Source organism: Octodon degus, unplaced genomic scaffold (genome assembly GCF_000260255.1).
Source record: "Octodon degus isolate 3935 unplaced genomic scaffold, OctDeg1.0 scaffold00143, whole genome shotgun sequence".
Lineage (NCBI taxonomy): Eukaryota > Metazoa > Chordata > Mammalia > Rodentia > Octodontidae > Octodon > Octodon degus.
Genome location: NW_004524719.1, coordinates 6,860,990 through 6,886,213, shown reverse-complemented (window position 1 = coordinate 6,886,213; position 25,224 = coordinate 6,860,990). Strand labels below are relative to the sequence as shown.

General features: G+C 36.1%; 1 protein-coding gene across 1 annotated transcript in view; it reads left to right on the top strand.

The window, feature by feature from the left end:
* LOC101569535 (cadherin-10) overlaps nucleotides 1-25,224 on the top strand; it is a 122,126-nt gene that overhangs the window by 44,144 nt on the left and 52,758 nt on the right. Inside the window, exon 2 of the mRNA XM_004641819.2 lies at nucleotides 22,848-23,142. Coding sequence (XP_004641876.2) covers nucleotides 22,848-23,142 — 295 coding nt within the window. The remainder of the gene's footprint in view (nucleotides 1-22,847; nucleotides 23,143-25,224) is intronic.

Genomic DNA, 25,224 nt, shown 5'->3' with positions numbered 1-25,224 from the left:
TTCATCTTTTCCAGAATTTTGTACAGATGAAGTGAACTTACAGGGTATTATTTTATGTTTTTTGCTTTACCTTATGGTGTAAATAATCTGCATTAAATCTTTCTATTTATTTATTTCCTTATTTTGTGTATTTAGTACAGGGTCTTGAGGGTTTCACTACGCAGACCAGACTCATAGTGACCCTCCTGTTTTCAGCCTCCTGAGTGCTGGAATTGCAGGCCCTCTGTACCACTCCCCAGTCTCTCTAACCTCTCTGTGCACCCTGGGGACTTTAGTCTGCTGAGCTATGTGGCCAGCCCAATCTGCGTTTAATCTTAAAATACAGGAACTTTTCAGAGAACATAGGGTTTCTTTTCCAGTTTACCACAGGATATTTGTTCTTTACAAACAGAAGCAGAATTTTTAATTTTCATCTAATTATGATAAATACTATTGTAAGTTAGGATAAGCCTTGTAGGATTATTACAAGGAAGGGTAAGGGAATGGATGATTGCAAAGTGTTCACAAATGGTGGCTCATTTTGAGATAATTAGGCAAATTCTCATTAAATTAAGCTTGAGTAAATTAACTGCTACCACTTGGAGACGTGCATGGTCACATCTTTTTTCCTCTTCTCACTAAAATTTAACTCACACTTTCCTTGCATGAATGTTTTCAGAGTTATATGCGCCTGTGAAATAATTTTAATCTTTTTAGCAAATATGTCTTTCAGAAGCAACTAATCATAATATACAGTTTATGTTGATCTCCTGAATAGTCCTGCTTTGAAACACCATGCATAGTATTTCATATAGATTTAATATTAGCATTATATTTAAAGTTTTGTCTCATTTAAAATATAATATAAATAAAATAATACCAGTTACTACATACTGAGGACATAGTCTGCCATTTATTGCTGGGTATTGTATTTTATTATTTTTTTAATTTTATGTAGTTGGCACAGGGTCTCACTACACAGCGTGGATTCGTAGTGATCTTCCTGGTTTCAGCCTCCCCAACACTGGGATTACAGGCATGTGCTACCAAGCCTGGACTCTGTGGCTGCCTCAGTGGGCCCTGTGGGCAGGGCCGGCACAGATGTGGTGCTGGGCATTGAACCCAGGTCCCTGCGCTTGCTAAAGCAGGAGCTTAGTCCACTGAACAATCTTGCCAGCCCTATCATTGGGTATTTTAGATGCTACACTTCAATCTACTCCATATGAGACAACAATTGTCATCACTTCACCAAGAAAGAATTGCTCATTAGGAAAACTAGTTATCATGTCTGGCTATATAGCTAATAAATTATAGCCAGAATCCAAATGTAGAACAATATAGCTAAGAAACTTGATTTATTGTCATATAGCTTATTCATATATTAGTATATATGCTCAAAAACACTACAGGGTAACAGCAACTTTATTTTGTTTTCTTTCTGTGCTGAATTCTGATTGAATACATCAATCTCTCAACCAGTTTTCAGACTGAAATTCTTTAACCCTAAAAAATACACATCAACTACTTATAGAACAATGAACCTTGGAGTTTTAACTCCTGCCTGAAATAAAAGCAGAAATTCTCTGAAAAATAATCTCCTCTGTTCTCAATGTTTATTTTTTTAAATGAAATGCCATCTGTTTTATAATTTAAAAAATGAAAATTAGATGACAAATGTAGAAATACATGAGCCCCTCCATAGGCTCAGGATTGCTAAAATTTAGAGAGCATGTCAGCAAAAAACGCAGTATCATTTATGAAATGGCATATTTAATTCAATGCAGTTTACATCACATAAATGACAATAGGAAGCTGACAAAAAATGTCATAAATGGAAGTATCAGTGTAGAGTGCTACCTGAAGGCCCTGCGTCCTGGTCGTGTGTTCTTGCCTTCCGTTCTTCCGCCGCACGTGAAGTCCGCTAGCACTGTGCAACCCCAAAGAAGGGTAGAGAATGCTGAGACACACAAACATATCCACAAGGAACTAGAAATATGTTCCAAGAAAATGTAATCAATTCATTTTAATTTATTCTACAGACAGATTAAATTAAAACCCTGCTTTTGGTTGAGAATCCTGATTTGGTGGAGATCATGGGAAATCACCTCCACTGTTACATGAAAGGCAAATAGTGAGTCGTTTACAGATTTGATATAATAAAGGAATAAGAACCACAAAGTTATTTAAAGCAATGATATAAAACTAGGACACATTAAAAAATTTAAAACACAGAAAATATATACATACAGTTACTAGACAGAAGCACCATACAGCAGCTATTATCTGGGCTATCAAAATACTTTTTAAAAAAAATTTTTTTTCAACCATTCCAAATGAAAATACACATTTCTAAAACTTTTTGACTAGGAATTTTGAAGAATTTTATGACATTTTTGAATTATGAACTGGGAACTTTTCTTTCAAACTATCAATTTTTGCAGGCAGTCATTCTCACTAACAGCCGTCAATTACTGCTGTCACTTCTTTCATCATGGAAAGGTGCGCCTATTTTGGGTAATATTTTAGTAACAACTTCACTGTATTAGAACAGACTGCATTTTCTTTCCTGTCCATAGTATGTTTTTAATTTACCAAAAATCTCTTTTGTAAAATGTGAATTTCTAAACATAAAGATATTAGGGGGTGATACAAGTTCAATGGTAAGACCTCTGCAGAAAACACTGCTGACAAAGCTAACTTATTAATTCAGCAAGATAATTCAGTATAGTCCACTAGTCCATAATAGCAGCGGGTTATCTGTAGGACTAGCAAGGTCAGAAGGTGTTGACTTGAGCCCTTTACAGCTCAGCATATTAATATGGCTTTAAGTTTATACCACATTTTCATACCTTTCTTCTGGATGGTTAAAACCAGATAAAGCAAGACCTATAGAACAAGAAATGCAACTTTTGTATCTGACAAGGTCAGTCAAATACCCTCAGGATTTACCCTGAAACCCTGTACTGCAGTTTATAGATCTTCTGTTAGTGTTAGCCATGTTTAAATGGCAATGGAACACCCATCTCTGACAAAAGTAAACAAAAAAGAGGATACAAATGAAGGACCATTTTGTAACTGAATATACAAAACAGGATAGATATACAGCTACTTTCTCTTAATTCAATGTGAAGAAAGATTTGTACTAATAGTGTTTGGACAGAATATCATGTCTGCATCTTGTACTATAAATAGCTACTACAAAGACAACAATATGTGATGTATTAATTACTGCAACTGTCCTATTAACCTGTTTTGAAACTGTCTTATTGCTATTTGTTTCTCAATAAGATTAATTAAAAACAAAAACAAGGGGCTGGGGAGATAGGTCAGTAGAAGAAGCGCTTGCCTGGAAAGCACAAGGGCCTGAGTTCAATTTCCAGTCCCACCAAGAAAAACCCCCAAAAAACAAAAAAACTAACTTATGCGTGCTTGTATCTATACATTCAGCTGATACAAAATCAAAGGTAATTCTATAACTAAGATAAGTAAATGTGTTACTTCTAAGTGCTCATAAACATGTTTTTCATACAGATTTCAACCCAGCACCAAGAATTACAGTACAACAGATGCTTATTCTTTGCTAAGATTGGCTGCAAGGCATACATATTGGTCAAGAAAATCATTGCAAGATGATTTGCTCAAAGAGTAAAATATTAACATCTTATATTTTGCTATTTATTTCTATCAAGTAAAATAAAAACATGCAATTCCTCTGAGATATGCGTCCTAACAATGGATCCATTTGGGTGCAAAAAGAAAGCAAGCCATGAGACGAGGGACAATACGTGCATTATGAGAGTTGCCCCAGCGAAGAGGCACTTGGTAATAAATCCAAACTAAGTGAATGGCCAACCACTGTGATGTAAACCTCAAAAAAATATTTGCTTTGAAGGTATAAGATTTTCAAAATTACTAAAAGTATAGAAATAAAAGAAGCATGCTAAATGAGACTGATGCAACCTCATGAAAAAAAGAAGGTGGATCATGAAACACATTAAATTTTTAATTAGGTATATATGATGAAAGTCATATAGGTCATTAAAATATAATGGAAAACTGGGACTTTGTGGTACTAAATACCTTGATTGCACCATAGCTCATGCTTTCTAGCTATTAGTCTAACCATTTTCATAAACTGTAGCAACAGGGATAGAATTCCAAACATTACTTTTATTAATGACTATTAATGACTGATGGCTCCATTATGATGTACGTATACAGGCAACTAAGCTCAGTAGACATTTTGTACTCCCCACTGCCCCCTCCCCTCTCATTCTCCTCTCCCTCTCTAAGTATCCCTGCACTGTTTGTCATCATTTTGTTCATTGAATTTCTCTGCTGAGAAAAAACATGAAATCTTTTGCATTCTGACTGAGGTTTATTTTGCTTAAGTTGATTATATTGCTTTCAAATGTTTTCTACTAGGTGATTTAAATTTGATTTTTATATATGAATGACAACTACTCTATACTGTGTATATTTTTTATGTATTCATTAGTTAACACAATGAATGAGGCAAGGGTTTCCTTGTTGCTTTTGGACTATTTTTTTTCTGGCACTTACTTTTCTTCTCTGATTTTTATGATAAAATCTCTATTCTGTGACTCTTAAATTATTTTAATATTTTTTGTGTATTCAGTACAGGGTCTACAGGGTCTCACTACACGGATCGGCCTCATAGTGATCCTCCTGTTTTCAGCCTCCTGAACGCTGGGATCACAGGAATGAGCCACCACGCCCAGTCTCAATAGCTGTCTCAGCGTGCACCCATGGGCAGGGCTGGTACAGCAGGCCCAGGGATTGAATCCCGGCCCCTGAGCTCTGCTGAAGCAGATGCTTTAGTCCGCTGAGCTATCTGAATTTTTATTTCTTTATTTTTTTTTTTATTTATTTTTTGGTGGAACTGGGGTTTGAACTCAGGCCCTTGTGCTTGCCAAGAAGCACTTATTCCAATGAGCCATCTCCCCGGCCCCTCGCTGAGCTATCTGGCCGGCTCACTGTGACTCTTTTCACTGTGTTCATTTTACTTCTTTAGTGACATTATTATTCTTTCAAGTGTAGTCTATATTTATATATCCTTTGGTAATGCAATGTCCCATATAAAACATAATCATTTAAAGGAAATAATTTTATCTGAAATAATTATAAACATTTTGATTTAATTTTATCTATACATATGATGCTATTAAGTTCTTGTTAGCTTTACTTTTGTGTCATTTCTTGCTAAACCCAAATAATATTTTGAAGTTTTGAAGTTATGATTGGCCTGGAGAATTGAGAATCTGTGCCACAGACTACAACAATGGACTTTATGCAAAAAAGCAGTTTCTTTACAAGCAAATGTTCTGAAGGGACATTTGGTAAATTTGCAAAGTGTTCAGTGAGTCCCCTCAGCTGTTCAAAGTTTGCCCGGCCATATAAATAACTCTCCCATTTTTTCCTCTTTTTGCTTACTTGTCTTTGCCTTACTAGAGACAACCCAGGATGTGCACTCTGGGATATACTTCCAACCACTTTTCCTTTCCAAGCAGGGCCTTGCGCACCAGGGCGATAGCTCAGCAGCTTGAGTGCCCGCATGGCAAGCACAAGGTCCTGAGTTTAATCCCCATACTGCAGAACAAATACAAAACAAAATAAACAAGCAACAAAAAGAGGCCCTCAAAGTAGGGCCTTACAAGGTTACTAGATTGCCTACAATGGACTCAAACTTTGGTCTTTCCGCCTCAGCGTTGCAGAGAAGACCACTGCCTCGGCGCAGATTTGTAATGCTTGCATGATTGTTGCTGTGCATGGGACTTTTATGCTCTCTGCTCAAAGCTTGTCATTTGTTTCTTTTTCTTTGCTCCGCACTGAATCTGCTCAATAACACATGAGCTTTGTGACAGGCACCAAAAATCACTTAATTTTTATTCTCAAAAATATTGAATTTTAGCAATGGTTTAAAGTCTTAAGCAAGATGTAAAATTGCTATAATAATTTCTCCAAGGGGTACAAACAATTAGCTTTAGTTCTGTCTGGAGAGAGCTGTTATGCACCATTACCTGCATCCGCAGCCCACTCTATTCATCTTTTTTTGTTTAGTGACTATACCAATTTTAAGTAATTGGTAGATTCATCAGGGAAGGTTTCCTTGGGACACCATCATTGCTGCAGATGCTGAAATAGTTGTTTTCTCTGGCGATAGAGATGCTTATAGGTAACCTCGAGACTTTTTGCCTTTTTAAAAACTGACTAGAAATAAGCGCTGTGAATTTATTTCATTTTTCTTTTCCCTTGACTAATGGCTAAAGGATGCGAGTGAACAATTTGGCTGGAAAATAAAATTAACTGCAAGTTTAATGATATGTTGTCTTTATTTCATGTGAAAGGAGCTGGGGAATCACAAATGAAATTAGGCATGAAATTATATGGAAATATAGTGAGTCCCCTCTTTTTATTCAGTCAGCAGTTGCTTCCGTTTTAAGGAAATAAATGAATATAGATGGAAGCTAATATAGTGGGGAAAAAGTAAGATTTTATATTACAAGCAGTAAGAGGAAAGAAATAAGATCATAAATTAAGGTCACTAAGAAAGGATAAATAAAAATTCACAACTCTCTTCATTGATAATAAATAGAAATATCTCAACTTTTTTTAACTGACAAACTAGAAGTAATACCAAAATAGGTAAAAATTTAAATTTAAATATTGTCTAGAAGGCATCTTCTGATTCATAAAAAGATCTAAGTTAAATGTAAGAAAGAGATACAAAATACAAAACTGAAGTGGATTCCAATAATTCTGTTTTTATGTTTACTTGATGTTGTAGAATATAGTACTAACAACAGAAAGCACTGCACCACTACCAACCCACAGTAACAGTGCCACACGTGGAGGATGTTGACACAATATTCGCCAAAAATATAAGGTCCCATAGGCAACTGTAGAAGGAAGAATACTGTAATTTTCCTGTAATTAATTAATAATATGAAGTAAATATTGAGATTAAAATTTATTTAAAATTCTGTTTAAAATCATTTTCATTAATTGGGAGTATTTACAAAGATATTTTGGTGAAAAACTCCAAGAACATGAGAATATGTAATAAATACCATGATACTATGAAGAATAAATTCTGCTCAGTTACTTCTATTATAAAATTGTGGGCATAAGAAATGGATGGGCTAGTTTTTAATGGTTATCCTAAATATTTTATTAAATTCTATTAATATTTCTATTACTTGTAATTTTTAGTCATTGAATGTTCTTTAATACTTCCAAGAAATTACTCTCTAATGATTACTTCAGTCATGAATTTTGTTCAATTATTAATGCTAGAAGGACATTTATGATATTTTTCAGTAAAGATGAAGCTTATAATGTATTGATTTTAATTAAATCTTGTACAGAAAGCTTGTTGGCTATTATTCAGCTGAGCTGTATTTTATAGAATTTAAATGCACCTGAAATTTGGAGTTTGTAATAAAATGTTAAACTAGATAAACCTTGATATTTATATTTGACTTACAAAGGCATATCTGACCACGATTGTTTTAAAGCAACTAGAGACTATCATTTAATTTGAGTCAGTAGAATTGTACAATTTTTCTTTCAATGTTTAGGTTTCCTGGGGGCTGGCCAGATAGCTCAGCCTATTAAAGCACCTGTTTAGGCAAGTGCAGGGACCACACGCTGTGCCAACCTCCACCCCTGCGAGGAACACTGAGAGGGCAACTGAGACTGGGCATAGTGGTGGTCACCTGTAATCCCAGTGTTTGGGAGGCTGAAAACAGGAGGATCTCTACCAGTCTGATCTGTGTAGTGAGACCCTATAGAACCTATAACAAATACATTAAAAATAACAAAATATTTAGGCTTCCTTCAATATGGTATTGTAATTACTCTTGTTTCCTTTCCCACTTAAAGAAGAACAAAGTAATGTAAATATGGATTAGAAGTACAGGAACAAACTAATGATACATAAGTTGAAAAAGAAATTCTAAGAGATTTAGCCTGGATCACCATGGCAGCTGCACCGAGCAGCAGAGCACAGAGGGAGAATGCTGAAGTGAAGTGGGCGTTGTTGTTCCTTTAATTAGAATTCATTTTTATTTAGATTACTTACTCTGAAATAATCTGCTGCACTGACAGCTTCCCATTCCTATCTGACCCACCCCCAGTTCTACTAAGAACTGAAATGAACCAGCCAGTCATACATCTTCCTAGAAGCGATTACATGGCTTCCAAATTCCATATGATTGCTTAGCATCGAGTTTCACACTTGATGAAGAATGCAGGTAGGGAGCTCCTTGACTTCATGTTTTCTTTATTTTAAAAGCATTAACTAACTTATTTTATTATTAACTGTTTATGGTGCATAAGAAAAGCATTAATTATGGACAATTGGTACATGTACTTATTGCATCTTAATTCCCTTTAACTTCCCATTATCTTTCACTCTTTAAAATTTTCATCCACCTTAGATTACTTTCCCATCTGCAAAATATCCATCTAGGATTGGGAAGATAGCTCGGCAGTATAAGTACCTGCCTGGAAAGCGCCAGGACCCGGGTTCGGTCCCCAGAACTGCGTGTCGTGCTGGCCAGCCCCATGCCAGCCACTGGAACCAGGCGTGGTGGCTCATGCCTGCAACCCCAGCACTAGGACGGCTGAGACAGGAGGACCACTGGGAGTCTGAAGTGCACAGCCAGAGCCCATGCCAACTAAAGAAAATATTTTTAAAAATTAAAAAAATACATCCACCTATCACTTTCCTGTCATCTTCTTATTTGCACAGTTCCGAAGTTCTCTAATCCTGGTAGTCATATGCTCACCTTGCTAGAAACCTTTGGTGGCTAAGGAAATGGTGCCTCCTATTTCTTCATATCGAAATGATAGCATCCAATTCAGTTAGATTAATTTATATCCCATGGTTTCACAAATACGATATAATTCACTCTTTAAGGATATGTGAAAAGTTAAAGGTCTTTACTTCCTGTTCACCAGGAGTATCTGCATACGTTCGAGGAAGTGTAGCTAATCCTAGAACTGCACATCTTTCCTCGGCCCCATGCGCCATCTGTGACATAAGGTCTTACTGTAGTCAGTGGATATTATGTTATTGCTCTTGGAACTGGAGAATGGAAGAACAAAGGCAAGCATGAGGCTCATGCAACCTATCGTGTGCACATAATAACAAATGACCTAAATATATTGGGGCTCTTCTATGTCTTAGGTGGTCAAGGCTATGAATGTGTGGCAAACTGTGTTAGCAGCTTCTACTATCCCTCTCCTTAAGAACTGTTTGACTACTGTAAAAAATAGAAAAAATAGGGCAAGTGAGAGAACATATAGAAAAAAGAGAACCTGATGTTAATTTCACAGATAGGTAGGATTAATTGGTGGGTTAGTCATTGTTGTGCAATGAAACAACCTGATGATTTTTGTGTAACAATAATTTTATTGCCAACTGTGGCTCTTAGGGTACAAGATATTGTGAAAGACTTGCTGGATGATTTTGGAAGGATTCCTCATGGAATCCCAGTAACGTACTAGGTGAGGAACTGAAGAACCTCGCGGGCTCCCAGAACAATCTGCTGTTTCTATCCAGTCCCAGGGGCTTCTTGGCCCCACCGCTCTACCTCCCCTTTCTCATGCTCTAACTCTGTCCTTGCAAGGTCTCTCTTTTCCTGTGGTCTACCTATACCCTGTTTGGTTTTCCTCACAGCAAGGGTCATCAGTTCAATTCAGCTTCTTGCATGGTGACCCAAGCTTTAATGCATGAGATTCAGCACTCAACCTGGGAGTTTCCTCAGCTTAAGAAGATCATCTCAAGAATATTGAAGACATTGTGCAGTCATGTACAGAAATTATTATGCACTAAGTGTATGTAGTTTAAAAAATAATAGATCTTTTCAAACATGGAGAGGAGTGAGACAGGGAAAAGCAAGGGAAGGAAAGAAAAAGAAAGGAAAGGAAAGGAAAGGAAAGGAAAGGAAAGGAAAGGAAAGGAAAGGAAAGGAAAGGAAAGGAAAGGAAAGGAAAAGAGACAAAAAAAAAAAACCCTGAAAACAAAATGGAATGAGCCTTTGAAAATGGGGACAAGAGTTTGAGGAAACAGAGAAAAAAAAGGAGGAGAAAGGGAGCAAAAGAATGAAGATATGTCACATAGTAATTTCCCACAATAAATTTAGTTATTATGGACTCCAAACATATACTAATAACAATATAAAAGTGTAAGTTCACAAAATGGAAACATTGTCTTTGGAATTTAAAGTATATAACACTGAAAAAAAAAGTTATTCAATTGGTTAAACAATAATGGTAGAGAAAAAATGAAATACAAGAAGAAGACAAAGAGTAAAATCTATCTTTGCTTGTAGAAAAAATATCCAATGAGATTAATGAGAATATACCTGAGTATTGATATCTGAATAAATAGGAATTCCAAAAAGAATAAATATAAAAATGGAATAGATGTGGTATCAATGGTATTTTTGTTACAATTTTCAAAGCAGGATAATGTAAGATTGCAGAGTCAGAGAACTTGGTAAATATTGCTATTTTGATAAGTATATTCACACCCAGGGAATGATACTATGCATTTTCAGAAATATGAATGAATAAAAAGTTCTAAGACTGCCTGAAAGAAATAAATTCATAGTTTTACTCAATTATAAGAAATGAGTGCTTACGAAAATATTTTTGTTAGTTTATAGAAAGCAGAGCAAAGTTTCATAACAAAATAATAGAAGAATAACAATAGCTAATACATTACATATTGGTCTCTTCAAGTAGTTACACAGATTACAGATGTGGGCATGAAGAGTTCTCCAAAAGATATTATCGCAAACTCTTCAAAGAATTGAGAGAAACTGGCAGTATAACTATCATAATACATTTTTTTTTCTTTTTACTTCCTTCCCGTCCCCTAGAGCCACCCTGCTACCTCTTTCCTTGAAAAGTTTACAATACCTATTACATATTTGGGGGTTTTTTTGTTTGTTTTGGTTTTGGTTTTCTTGGTGGAACTGGGGATTGAACTCAGGCCCTTGCACTAGCCAGGGAAGCACTTATTCCACTGAGCCATCTCCCCAGCCCCTATCTATTATATATTTTGGATCTTATTTACTATTTCAGTTTCTTGCACTATGGAGACAACATGATGTTTACACATGTGAGTGTGATTTATTTCACTTATGAATCTAGTCTTAAATTGGATCCATTTTCCTATGAATGTCTGAAGTTTATCTTCCTCATGGCTGAGTGGTTCTCCCTTGTATAGGAAGACCACATCTTTTTTATCCATTCCTGGTTGGTGCATACTTGGGCTGCTTCCTAGGTTTAGCTATAACAAGCTGAGCTGCTGTAAACATGGGCTCACATCTATTGCTGTGCTATGATATTTTATATTCTTCAGGAAAGATTCGCAGAAGGTGAATAGCTGGGTAAAATTGGATGTCTATCTGTTTTTTTCTTCGTGTATTTGGTACAGGTTCTCACTACACAGCCTGGATCTCCTGTTTTCAGCCTCTCCAGTGCTGGGGTTACAGGTGTGTGCCACCACCAGTCTCGTAGGCTGCTCAGGGGCGGGGCTGGCACCATATGCTGTTTCAGGGATTAACCCAATTACCTGCCTTGGTAATTCTATTTTTTTTGAGGAGTCAATGTACTGATTTCCACCGAGGTTGCACCAGTCTACACTCCTTGTGATACTGGAGAAGGGTTTCTTTATCCCATAGCCCCTTCTGCATTTGTTTGATTTCTTGATAATAGTTCTTGTTTCTGGGGTGAGATGGTATCTCAGCATTGTTTTAATTTTCATCTCTTGAATTGCCAATGATGTTGAACTTTTTTTCATCCATTTATTTCCCATTGCATTTCTTCATCTGAGTTTTCCTTTGAGTTCTTCATCTGAGAAGTGTCTTCTTTTCTTTAACAACATCTTCCATATCGGATGCCCAATTTTGATTTGGATCTTTAAATTTGGGGTCTGATTTTTTTTTCACTTCTTTATATGGTCTAGACAAAGTCCTTTGAGGGACAAATGACTATTTTTCCCCATTCTGAGAATTGTCTTATAAAAGCAATATAAAGATGAAGAATATAATAAAGTTGTGATTTCAATATTCTCAATGAAGCATTTTTACTCTTTACCCAACTAGAGAGTAAGTACACACACTCAGTATTTGTGTATCACATCAAAGTGTAAATACACAGGCAACAACAGAGTAAAGTTTGCTGAAGGTCAGAAAGGAACCAGATGCTGGTGAACACTGTCACAAGATGAAAGCTACACACAGGTTAAATTATAAAGAGTACCCTTTAAAATATGTTAAAAGACCCAAGGAGATTTGTTTCCAGAAAGATGAACAAGAGGGGACTGGAGATCACCTACACGAGGTGGAAGGAAAATTGACCAAGAGGCGATTTGTATATGTTCCAGTTTCCAAGGATAAGTGTGGCTTTGTGTTTCGCAGACGCATGCAGACGTTCCTCCTTTAATGACCTACTGTTTACGGCTGCCGTCACTTACAACTAAGATACGCTGTTAGTTCATCCAGCATCTGGATTCATAGTGCTGGACTGTGAGCAGCAGTCTTTACAGACAGTGCAAGCCTGTAATCTTGTTAATTGAACTGTACAGTACAGCAATATAACCCTTTATTCATTACATTACTGCATGTATGAGTTATGCAAATAAAAGTAAAGTTATTAAGTTGGAGTCTCCTTTGACCCACTTGGTTGTTCTGAATATTGTAGTGTGCATTCTTTATACAATTATTCAGAGATCAATTCGTTCAAAGATCTACTTGTAGGAACTGAGCTCAGTGGTCAAACAAATAAGGGCTGTACTAGAAATTCTCCTCTTAAAGAAAGTAACAAGAAAGATGTAACATGTTTGTATTCACAGCTTGAGAAGACAGCCATGGAAGCTTTGTGGTTAAACTAAAATAAAAAATGTATACAGACATATTAAATATTAAATATTATGGTGACATAATTTCAATTAAAATTAATGGCTTCTTTCTTTCTTTTACAAATAGGACTTTATTAATCACTATTAAAAGTTTGGATTTTAAACAGACTCTTGGACTGGTGGTTCGTATCCATCAGCTCGTTCAACTTTAGCTCCAGTCTCATCTCCGGTAGCCTTTCCAGAGCTACTACTTTCACCATGTCTGGAAGTTCAGGTGAAGATTTTGATGATTTGTGTTGGAATGGGAGGAGTCTGTGAGCTACAGTCACAGACATATCTGCAGAAATGATTTGCTGATAGAATAAGGGGGCAGAGTGAAGGAGGAAAAGACATGAGGTTCTGGACTCCTAACCTTTTAGTTTGTGCAACCAGGTTCAGAATCATGTGATTCAGTGAAAGAAAGAGACTTGATTTGTGTGAAAGAGAAATGATGAAATCTGTTTACCACCAGTGCTATCACTGAAGAGTTTTCATTTTGCTTATTAAATTATTTGTTCAGCAGATGTGACCATTAATTTTGTGTGACAACTTAGTCAGATATGGTGCTTGTTTACTCACGCTAGTGCTGATTTGGCTGCAAAGACGTTTTAGCTGGGCTTAACGTTTAACACAGTAAAGAAGATTGATCACCATAGTGTAGGCGGGCTTGATCCAATCAATCCTGCCTGCGTTTGCAAGGGGATTTCCGAGTTAGGATTGGAAGGCCCTATGAATGTGTGAGTGGATTTCTTCATGTTCCCCCTTCACTTTCTCTTCCCTCTCTCCTCCTCTTGTTTCCTCTATTTATTTATCTATTTATTGTGGCCTGCTCAGCCTGCACTGCGGGGAGAGATGGTGTGGCATGTGGTGCTAGGGATCAAACTGTGGTCCCTGTGGTTGCCTAAACTCGCCTAACCCGGCACTTTAGACCACTGAGCTATCTCGCCAGCCCACCTTGTTTCCTCTTTTTGCTCTCCTTTCCCTTTCCCATTTCATCTCTCTCATTCTCTTCATGCAGCTTCAACATTTGACAAACGTCTCTATGGAGAGTAATGCTTTTCCTACTTTAACACCATGCTGAACTGGACATCTGTGAAGGATAAAAATAGACATGTTAGACTCTAGAAGCACAGAGAATTGTTGAAAGCCTTGAGGTGAAAAGGTGAAAAAGGCTTATAAATCTCCAGGTTCAGTTCGACATTCCTTGGAGGGCTTTCAATTTTCTGCTATTCACTTCTTTTTTGTTGTTTTGTTTTACTTTCAATCTAAGACCCCGATGTGTCTTACAATGTGGACAATTACATTTTGAGTTGAAAAGCTGTCAGCCTGGCCCTTTAGCCTCCCAACTAACATATAACTTGACATATGGCTCATATCTTCGGAGGAGGACTAATAATGTGGTTGAGCCCTTCAGTCCACAAGGAGTTCTATTCTGCTACATGAACTCTGGGGCTTTTTATTTCCCCCAGACAGACCCTGCTTTTCCAATCACAGGTCATCCCTTTAAGTATGCCCCGTTTTGGCCAATTTCTCCTGGCAAAGAGGACAATCCACTCATGGTTAAGCTGCTTGCCATTGTCTTCTCTCTGACTTCAGTTCCGAGGCATAGATTTGGCAAGTAAAACGCAAATTTTTGGAAAACTCTCTGGCTTTTCCACATGCTATCATTGGGAATGTTGGTCATCTTCAGTAAACTTATGCTTCCCTTAAGATCAATTATAGTTGTTGACAAAGATGTACCATACAAACGCAGTGAAAAATTTGGATTTGAGCTTCTGTTTCTTCCCTGTATGTATCATGTTCCTTCCAATTCAAATTTATGGTTAACTAGAGCTCCTAAATGACTCAAAGCTTCAATATGGAGATTTTCATATTTTATACATATAATTTTAATGTAGATTAATCATTGGTTCTCACTTTTCATTATGTAATTTGACAAACTTTTAGTTAACTAAAATATTCTAACTTTAAAAAGTAGTACAAAATTATACTCTACTTGTTTTAATAATATGTGTAGAATGACTATGACATTCATTTTCTTTGACTATAAATAAAAGGTATTATGTAATGTGAATATTACAAGTCCAAAAGAACAAAAACCTTGATAATTATCCTTAAAAAACCCTATTGTTTCAGAAAGGCTTATAGAAACAATAGTTCCAAACTGTTCCCTATGTTATAAAAATTTTATGTATGTGCATTGTCTGATATATATGTGAAAATTATAAGTCAAGGAAAGAAAGATCAACTCAATCTTAAAATGCTTTTTCAATAATCATTGTCTATGATGTATGGCTATGAGTGTCTTTTGATTCCCAATATTTTATGTGACATTATTTTCATATTTCACAAAAATATAAAAACATAGATATATATAGATATGTAATTTTTTTCTACAATGCTATTTATAGCCTTTTTCTGAGGTTTTCATTTCAGCAAGCACCTCAAAAGCTATGAATAAAAATATCCAAACCGCCATGCTTGTTTTACTCTCTTAGTACATCCCTGGAAAGAGCAGACAGCTGCTGGCTTTTCCTGAGGCTCCCTGGTAACTTTTTATCTTTCAAAGCAGAAGCATCTCTGTAGACTCTAGGGATCCAAGTCTTTCAAATGCACCCATGTAGTGAAGTCTCCAGAAAGTTTAAATCTCTAAACTACCACACACAGTGGCTCCTGGTGGTGGCAGGTGAGCCCAAGGGTGTGGGTTGTCCACGAGCTGGCTCTGCCCTCTGTCTGTAGCTCTGCAGCAAGCATTCCAAGTTTCAAGCATTTCTAACTTGCTGGGATCTGCACATTTGGCCTCATTCCCAGAGCTGCACATTCTGCCTGCCTCCGATTGCCCTTTGTAGGAGCCCAGACCTTCTTTGGAATCCGGTGGAAGCCTGATTCCTTGACCCCACCACTCGTGCAGTCATCGCACCTGTACAACTGGCATCATGGGGCCATGCCAGTGTCTGCTAGCAGCGGGCCCTCCGCCCTTGTTTGCAAGGAAGCTGAGAAGGGGAACCATGCCAGAGAGAAACAGATACAAGGCCAGAACTAGTACCTGTGGTTATGCTTCTGGGACACCGCCAGGCGTACCCAAAACTGAGCTTCCCTCATCCTTTAAGTCGTTTCCAATTTATTGGTGATATTGAAGAATCACCACAAGAGAACTTCCTTTACTAGGCAATTTCTAGTCTCTTTCCACCTTACTAGCCAGATATGAGTCTCTGTCTTAATTTTAAATTATTTTCACTTAATAAACAAAATTTAGGAAGTTATTTATATATTCTTTTATTGTAAATCCAAAATGGCTAAGAAGTTCTCTGAACTTTGAGACTAAGATGTTTAAATGTTCAGTATTATTTTCAGACCAGAGAACACTTAGTAAAATTCAGTGAACTACGAGGATGAATATATTAATTTGAGAAATATCAACTTTATCTCAATATTTCCCCAGTAACTCTTTCCAAAGGACAATCTAATACATTAGGAATAGTATGTCCACTGTACATTTTCATGTAAGTTAAGGTTTTTAAAATGTCCTTAAATATTTTTAAATGTTGGCTCCAAAAGTAGATAATTTTTGTGAAAGTATGTCTATGAAAAACTTTAGTCAATGCCTTTGATGTAATCTCAGTATGTTTGACTACAGTAATTATGCAATTTAAGAACAAGTTCTGCTATAAAAGAATTTAAATCAGATGTTTGTATTTTGACAAAATGAGTCTTATATATCTTTGACACAAATATATATATCATGAATGTGATTATTATGTATGCCTAAAATCTACCAATACACTTATTTAAATGAAAGAAAAACATTCAAAATAGTTGTACAAAAAAAGAGTAGTGACATAGTTATTTCTTACCAGATTGTGTTTGCTGTCTTTCATCTGTGTTCAGATGCTAGGCAAACTTCATCAATATTTTAATGAAAGCAAATTTGGTTATTTGACTCATTTTTTTATTTAAAAAATATTACTTGGTGGAGCAATTACAACAGCATGTTAATGTTGACACCATCAGAATAGAATACTGTCCTTGCCACATTGTGGCTTTTAAAACAAGTGTAAAATTTCTTGCCTGCTTTAAAGAAAATGAAGCATAAAATTGTCACCATAGTTTGGAATATTCATTAAACAATTTTGGTATTTTTAGGTTCAATAGCAAAAAAGTCAACACAACTTGTTAAATTCAGAGAGTTGATGTTATAGTGTTCTTGATTTGGTCATCAGAATTCAACTTTCAGACAACTGTAACTAAAGAACTAATATAATTCAGGTTTCTTCGACAATATTTTCTCAGATTTTAGTCTGCAGCCCAATAGCATCAATATTCTTAAAAAAAGGAAGAATATCAAAATGTAAGAAATATGTTCCTCAGAGCTAATAATCTTACTTTTAGTGACAGTATTATTATTTTTGTTTCTTTGAAATTCTTTTTCTTTTTTTAACCCAGATATAAAGATACAAGCTAAAATCCTTCATTCATCTTTCATATTTGAAAGTATATGAAACATAGATGAAAGTATATGAAAGCCAGCAAACACAATCTGGTAAGAAATAACTATGTCACTACTCTTTTTTGTACAACTATTATAGATGTTTTTCTTTCATTTAAATAAGTGTATTGGTACATTGTAGGCATACATATTAGCCACATTCACAAGATGTACTTGTGGCAAAGATGTATCAGACTCACTTTGTCAAAACACAAACATCTGATTTAGATTCTTTTATAGCAGAACTTATTCTTAAATTGCAAAATTACTGCAGGCAAATATACTGAGATTACATCAAAGGCATTGACTAATGTTTTTCATAGACGTACTCTCACAGAAATTATCTACTTCAGGAGCCAACATTTAAAAATATTTGAGGACATTTAAAAGACCTCATATGAAAGACCTCGTATTAATAAACATAGATAAGTTTATTAATATATGTAGCATTTTCCTAATGAGTCAATAGAAAATTAAAATAAACATAGGAAGAAATAAAAACTTGCTACAGTCTAAAAACTTGTTTCCTCTAAAAGTTCATGTTTTTCATTCCTAACTTCCAGGGTGATGGTATTAGGACATTGAACCTTTGGAGCATCATGTGTGGGGGACCCACTGTGATTGGATGAGTAAAGTATGAAGGAGGATCAGGGGCGACCGTGGCCCTCCTGTCATACGGGGCACAGGCAGGATGCTACCTATGTGCACCAGAAAGCAGACCATGACTGACTGTGCATTGGCTAATGGCCGTTCTTGGACATCACAGGCTCCAGGTCTGTGAGATATGAACTTCATTTATTCAGGACTCATTCTTTTTATGTCACTTTTTATAGTACTCTGAACAAAGTAAAACAGAGTGCCTGTACTGAGTTATTTTAACTTCCCTGTGATGAATAATTATTGGCTTGTTGATTCCTTGTATTACAAAACAAAACACTATTAATCGATGTAACCACAACATCGCTTTGAGCTTACAGTCTTCATGCAGTATCTTGAGATGAGTTCGTTACATGAAGTGATAAAACATACTAAAAATGACGTATTTCAAATTACAGGTGTTCATTAAATAATTTATGTTTAGACTTTTTTTAGTGTCAATTGATTGCTTAGTTTTAAAAACTAAATCTACTCGTTATCAGCAAATTTAATAACCAGTAGTTATTAAAGTTGTCTAGACTTAAAAAAAAAGTTCAGCAAGAAAGTGACTTTTAAATGTCCAGTGCAGTGCCCGTGGTTCTGGTCTCATTAGTTGTCATGTATCTTTCCACGTCCTTTATCTGCTTGTGAATTTACAAGGAACGCAGCAGGTTGTGCATTTTTAATAGACTTTCCACCTGGACAGAAAAGGTCAGCATTAACATAAAATCCTTCTTAAAGATTTGTGACACAAATGCACAAATGTTTCACACCAGAAAGCAGGTGTTGCTAAAGAACTAAAGCCGTGATAATCTAATATTTTTCTATGCCTAAAGAAAACTTAATACCTCATGTAATAAAATAGAGCAAGACAAATCCATGCTTTCTAGTTACTTCCTGAAATTAGATGCTATAACATTTTTGCTATATGATCCATTGATCCCACTTCTCTACATCAATTTGACTTTAATTAAATGTCAGCTCCAATGCTGATGTCTAATATCTGAACAAAAGAGAGTAAGAAGAATAGTAAGAAGGCTACCGCCATGAGTCCTGCTGTCTGTTCCTAGTAAGTGAGCCAAAATGGAAAATAAAATTGTACCATACACACAGGAAATGAGGGTGGTGCAGAACCCCATTGAAATAATGAAGGAAATCTTGTAAAGAAGAAGGAAGCCCAAGCACGAGTCTATAATTAACGAACTTCATCCTGTCACTAGACTTGGTCTGAGAGGTTCCCAAAGCTGAAGTCAGGAGCTTAGACCCATTTTAAAAAACTAATAATTTTTCAAACTTTTTAACTTTCATAGCAGAAAAAGAGTCCTTATGACCTGTTATTAAGAGGTGGAAAAAGGGCTTTTTATGTTATTAGGAGCTATTAGGACCCACTCAGAGAAATGAGGTGCTTTAAGTTCTAGAACGGCAAACACTTATGCTTATCTTGAATGGACAGAAGCCTCAAGAGGATGCAGCCCACCCCAAAGGGCACTAGCCCATTCACAGGTATGGCCGAGTTTGGCTTTGGTTTGACATGGTTCTCTATGTTAACTTAAGCATTCTTTAGATTCTCTCAATCTGTTCCTTTATGTTAGGATCAGACTTCTTCTCTTTACTTTCTCAGTTAAACCAACACCAGGATCCCTGAAGAATTTGGGGTATGATGAGTCTCAAAGGAAGGAAAAATAAATTTAACCAAGGGAATAGGCATAATTTTCTTGAGTAATTTCACCTGAAGTTGCAGTTTTCTCAAAAGTACAAATTTTGGTTATGATTATCTTGTGTCCTTTCCGTATATCTTTTATTTCTTGTATCCTGTCTCATTCTTGTGTTTTGCTTTGTCACATGCTAGGAAACCGTCAGCATCACTAGCTGTTAGGACTCAAGTTTCTGGTCCTGGTCAGCTTCATGTTGGAGAGGAAGCATTTCTCCGAGTGTAAGGAGATGCACAGGTTGATCTCTGACTCACACTGTGTATAGAAAATGTCTATTACAGTTGCTTACTTCTCTGTTACTGAAATATATTTAAATTAATTTTGTATTCAGCATAAGCCACCATGAGAACCCAAATAGAATCATTTCATCTCCACTGAAGTATTACTCTTCACTTCTTTCTGTCTCCAGGAAAGAAAAGGACTTTTTTTTTATTTTATTTTTTTTTATTTTTATTTATTTGAGAGAGAGAGAGAGAGAGAGAGAGAGAGAGAGGTGTGTGTGTGTGTGTGTGTGTGTGTGTGTGTGTGGCCAGCCCAGCCCACCAGGGGGCGGGGCTGGCTGGCATGTGGTGCTGGGGGATTGAACCGCGGTCCCTGATGCCTTGCCAAGCTTGTTCTAAGTAGGTGCTTCAGACCACTGAGCCATCTCTCCAGCCCCAGGACTTTTTTTTTAAAGTGCACATTATTAATATAAATTCTAGTGGTTCAAGAAAGATTCATTATGTGTTCAGCTCTGAAAAAGGAAAAACTGTACTTTATAGGATCCATTTGCTTTTAATTATATTTCTGCTGAAGAATGCAGACATAGTTTCATTTTCTGAAGCTCAAAGCCACAGTCTAACTTGACACTTTCGTCTCTGATTTTCTGGGGCCATATTCAATTTTCTAATCGGACAGAAACTCCCACCATATGTGGTCCAATTATAAGATTTAATTTTCTCTGTAGTAAGGGTAGGTAAAAATCCTGTTGTGATTTATATTCTGAGACTCAACTACATAAAATCAAAATCTTACCTTTTGAGGAGCCTTTGATACATCTTTTTTTTTTTATCAGACTAACTGAACTAGCTTTAATATATTTCATGTTGCTTTCTTTCATTCTCTTTTCCAAATTCATGCTTCATTTGCATGCAGTGTCCAGAGATGTATTATTTATAAAATGTAAAATATTTTCATGTTCAAACCTCTGTTCTTTCTTTGTTTGGTAATTTAGGTACTAAGTGCTTAAGAAATCTTCCTTAATTCCTCTGGCTGGTGACATGAATTTCTATTACACACTTGGTTTGAATCTTCCACAGAAATAGAATGGAATTGTTGATTTGCCTTTAGATGTACCTGATTCTTATGAGAATAAACAAATATTTTTCCACTGAAGCTACTGAATGAATAGACAATAAATGTTAGAATTGCTTAGTAGAAGCACAGCTCTCTGATCACATGATTGATGCTACCAATAGTGTTTTCTTAACTTTTTTGATTCCCAGGCCAAACAAGAAAAATATAATGTGTAGAGGGGTTAGCTGGAAAATTACCACTGTATTACACATGCTTATAATTAGATGATTTCTCAGCAATTCTGTGCATTTAGAGAATAGGGCTGGCCAAATAGCTCAGTAGATTAAAGTACCTGCAAACAGGCGCAAAGGCTGGAGATTTGATGCCCAGGCCTGTTGTGCCCTGCCCCCAGGAATGCGAGACTGCAGTTGATACTGGGGGTGCTGGTGTGAGTTTGTAATCCCAGCTCTTGGGAGGCTGTAAACAGGCAGATCACTATGAGTCCAATCTAATCGCGAGACCCTGAACGCCCTGTGTACCCTTCTCTAAAATGCAAAAAATAATAATAATAATAATAATAATAATAATAATAATAATAAATTTTAAAAAAGATAAAAAGAAATAGAAAAGAAATAGGGTTGCCTTGAATTGCCATATTCCTGATATATCTTGTTCTTACTTTGCTTGCTCTTTCAGTATTTTACAGAGATAGATTTTACAAGATTGAAGACTAGACTATGTTTTATTTTAGTGTTCATTAATTTTTTGCACGTGCTGGTTGGGCACTTTATTAATAAAATTTATAACATGTGTATAGGTGTGCATGTTTTATGTAGAACCTATCTGTGCTCTTGCTCCGAAACCAACAAATATGGATGAATCATTGTCTTTTGTATGAATTATGTATGGTTTTCCTCAATTAGGAGCTAGGCTTTATCCAGCTTTTCCTAGCTTAAAGATTCCAAAGTGTCACTAATTCGACAAGAAAAACGTAGCATAAATGGAAAAGTTACCTGTGGAAGAATTCCTGCAAAATATGAGAGGAAATATTTTCCCTTCACAGAAGAGATTAGACAATAATCTTTACACCAACCTACCAAACTTGAGAGGATCTCTTTATTCTACGTATTTACCATAGAAATGGGTTTTCATCAAGTGTGTTCATCATAGTCTCAACTCTCAAGCAAACAAAATCCCATGACGTCTACAATTTGAGGAGAAGTTTCTCTTGACTCTCAGTTTCAAAGAGAACAATTGACCAGGGTCAGTTGGATGAGGCAGAAATGGAATGGTGAGGGGGTAAAGAGGGTTAAAAAAGTCAAGGTGAGGGCAGCCAAGGGACGGAAAGCGCAGTGAGGAGCCGGGGACCAGAATCTAGGTCCTACACCGGCACCTCGCGAGCCTCGCTGTGGGGCGGCACATTCCCACCGCACATCCATCTGCAAATGCATCGGGGAGCATTGCACGCGTGAGTACTGCACTCTCAGGATCCAGGTACAAGCCTCGCCGCCGAACGCACTACAATTCTGAGTCAGGTTTCAGATCCAGACTACAACACCAAGTAACGCAAACGCAGGAGTTCGGTCTACGTTATTACTTTTTCCTATTCAGTATAAAAATCACAATGATACATGAAAGGATTTTCTTAGTGCTTAAGGTGTGCATGCGTGATCTAGATCTTAGGTAATTCTTTCGTTTCATGAAAGCAGATTGCTGACCCCATTATTCAATGATGCCACTTGCAGGACCTTCTCTGAATTCTTTCAGCATTGTCCACCTGCACGCAAGCGCTGTCATGAACGTGCTCCTTTTATTTCCCCAGCTTCATTCAGACCAAGATAAAGGCGATGGATCACTCAAGTATATTTTATCTGGAGATGGAGCTGGCACTCTTTTCATTATTGATGAAAAAACAGGTGATATCCACGCCACAAGAAGAATTGATAGAGAGGAAAAAGCCTTCTATACTCTACGTGCACAAGCTATTAACCGAAGAACTCTGAGGCCGGTAGAACCAGAGTCTGAATTTGTGATCAAAATCCACGACATCAACGACAATGAGCCAACATTTCCAGAAGAAATTTACACAGCTAGTGTTCCTGAAATGTCTGTTGTAGGTAAGCTCATTTCTATTTGTGAAAGCATTCATAAAGTGTAACAATAATTTGAAGAAATTTTTGCAACTAATGTTTTTGAAATAATGTTTTGTCCACTATCAATAATGCACATGTAATTTTTATTGTATTTCACATTAACTGTGGGTTTTGAAATCTTTTCAGTGCATGTAGAAAGAAATCCATATCAAGAATGTGCTTTTGGCCATCTTTAGCAAGCCATGAAAAGATCAAATTCTATCACACACCTTTGGACAATTAACAGTTGCATGAAATTCTGTCTTTTGTCTGTTTGTTTGTTTGTTTGTTTGTTTTTTGCAGAACTGGGGGTTGAACTGAGCCCCTTGCACTTGCCAGGCAAGCTCTTATTCTACGGAGCTATCTCCCCGGCCCCTTGCATGAAATTCTGAACACAAATATTTTATATGATTTTAACAGTACTTTTAGGACCTCCAAAGGAAACCCAAATTCTTAGATGTTCAGTTTCCTAATTGAAATAGGAAAATATTTGTTTACATATAATGTAAACATGTCAACCCGTATGCTTAAGCTCATCTTTAGATAACTTGAGATACTTAATACAACAAAATGTAAATATTTGTCATTGTTTAGAGATTACAGCAAAAAAACTATTTTGTACGTGTTCACTGGAGATGCCTTTTTAAAAGATGTTTTTCCTACGAGAATAGTTGAATACCCAAATGCCCAAATCACAGGTATCTAAAGCTGATGATGTATTAAAAATACCACTGATGCAATAGTTTCATTCATGTAGTTAGTTTAAATTCACCTAAAGGATTTCTGTAAATTATCTACATATTTCAAATGGTGAATTAATTAAATTATTAAATTATATTTCCTATGTACTAAGAGATGTCTTTCATTATAACTATTATATATGAAAGCTTGCTGGCATAAATCTCACATTAAACAAACTAGTTGCAATCCACAATTAATGACATCGGGGCTAGGGAAATGGCTCAGTAGAATAAGTGCTTGCCTGGCAAGCGCAAGGGCCTGAGTTCAACCTCCAGTTTCCCTCCAAAAAACAAGTAAACAAAAAGCCACAATTAATGACATAAGGTAAATAATTACAAAGTTAAAATATGGGACTTATAAATAAAAAGGCATAAAAAGTAAAACATTTTATCTAAAAATGAAATTGCTTTTTATAATATAAATATATATAAGTTATATTGGTAGGAAAAAGCATTAAAACTGTTTGCTTATTTATTCAAAGAGCACGACAAATATTTAGTCATCAGGAAATACTTTTTTTTTAAAGTTTATTTATTTATTTATTTATTTATTTATTTATTTGTGTGTGGCCAGCTCAGCCCACCAGGGGACGGGCTGGCTGGCATGTGGTGCTGGGGGACTGAACCGTGGTCCCTGGGCTTTGCTAAGCTTGTTCTAAGTAGGTGCCCTAGACCACTGAGCCATCTCACCAGCCCATCAGGAAATACTGATAAGCCTATAACAAAGATATGTGCTTGTTGTGCAAAATACACACTTCTCATAAAATTCTAAATTCATTTAAAGTGTGAAAATAATTCTGTTGCTTTTTGTTTGCAAGTAACAATTTTAATATATTCTCAAACTATATTTTGCTCAAAAGTTTTATTGTGAGACTGTTACTTAGTATTTACTATGCAGAATTCCAAGGACATTTTGCAATTGCCTCACTATAAAATGCTTATAAATATCATGAACTTTATTAAATAGATTTTAGTAGTTCTTGTTACTTGTGATCATCTTGGATTGTTCCTAAATTTAGAACTCAATCTATTCATAACATTATATTCCAGAGCACATGCTAATTATTTTTAGAGTTAATGAGTGCAGAGCGCAATAGAAGAGCACAGTTATTCCTTTGTGGTTAGATGTGTCCTGAGAATGAAAGAAATTTTTCATGCAAAAGGATTTAAATATCAGACGTGAGCACTCGTAAAGGTACCATATGCATGACATTCTGAAACCACGTAACATTGGCCATTTCCTGCAGAAAAATTCTCCCAATAGCCAAATACATATCTTATAATCAAATACATATTACCTATACTAGCAATATATATAATATAAAAA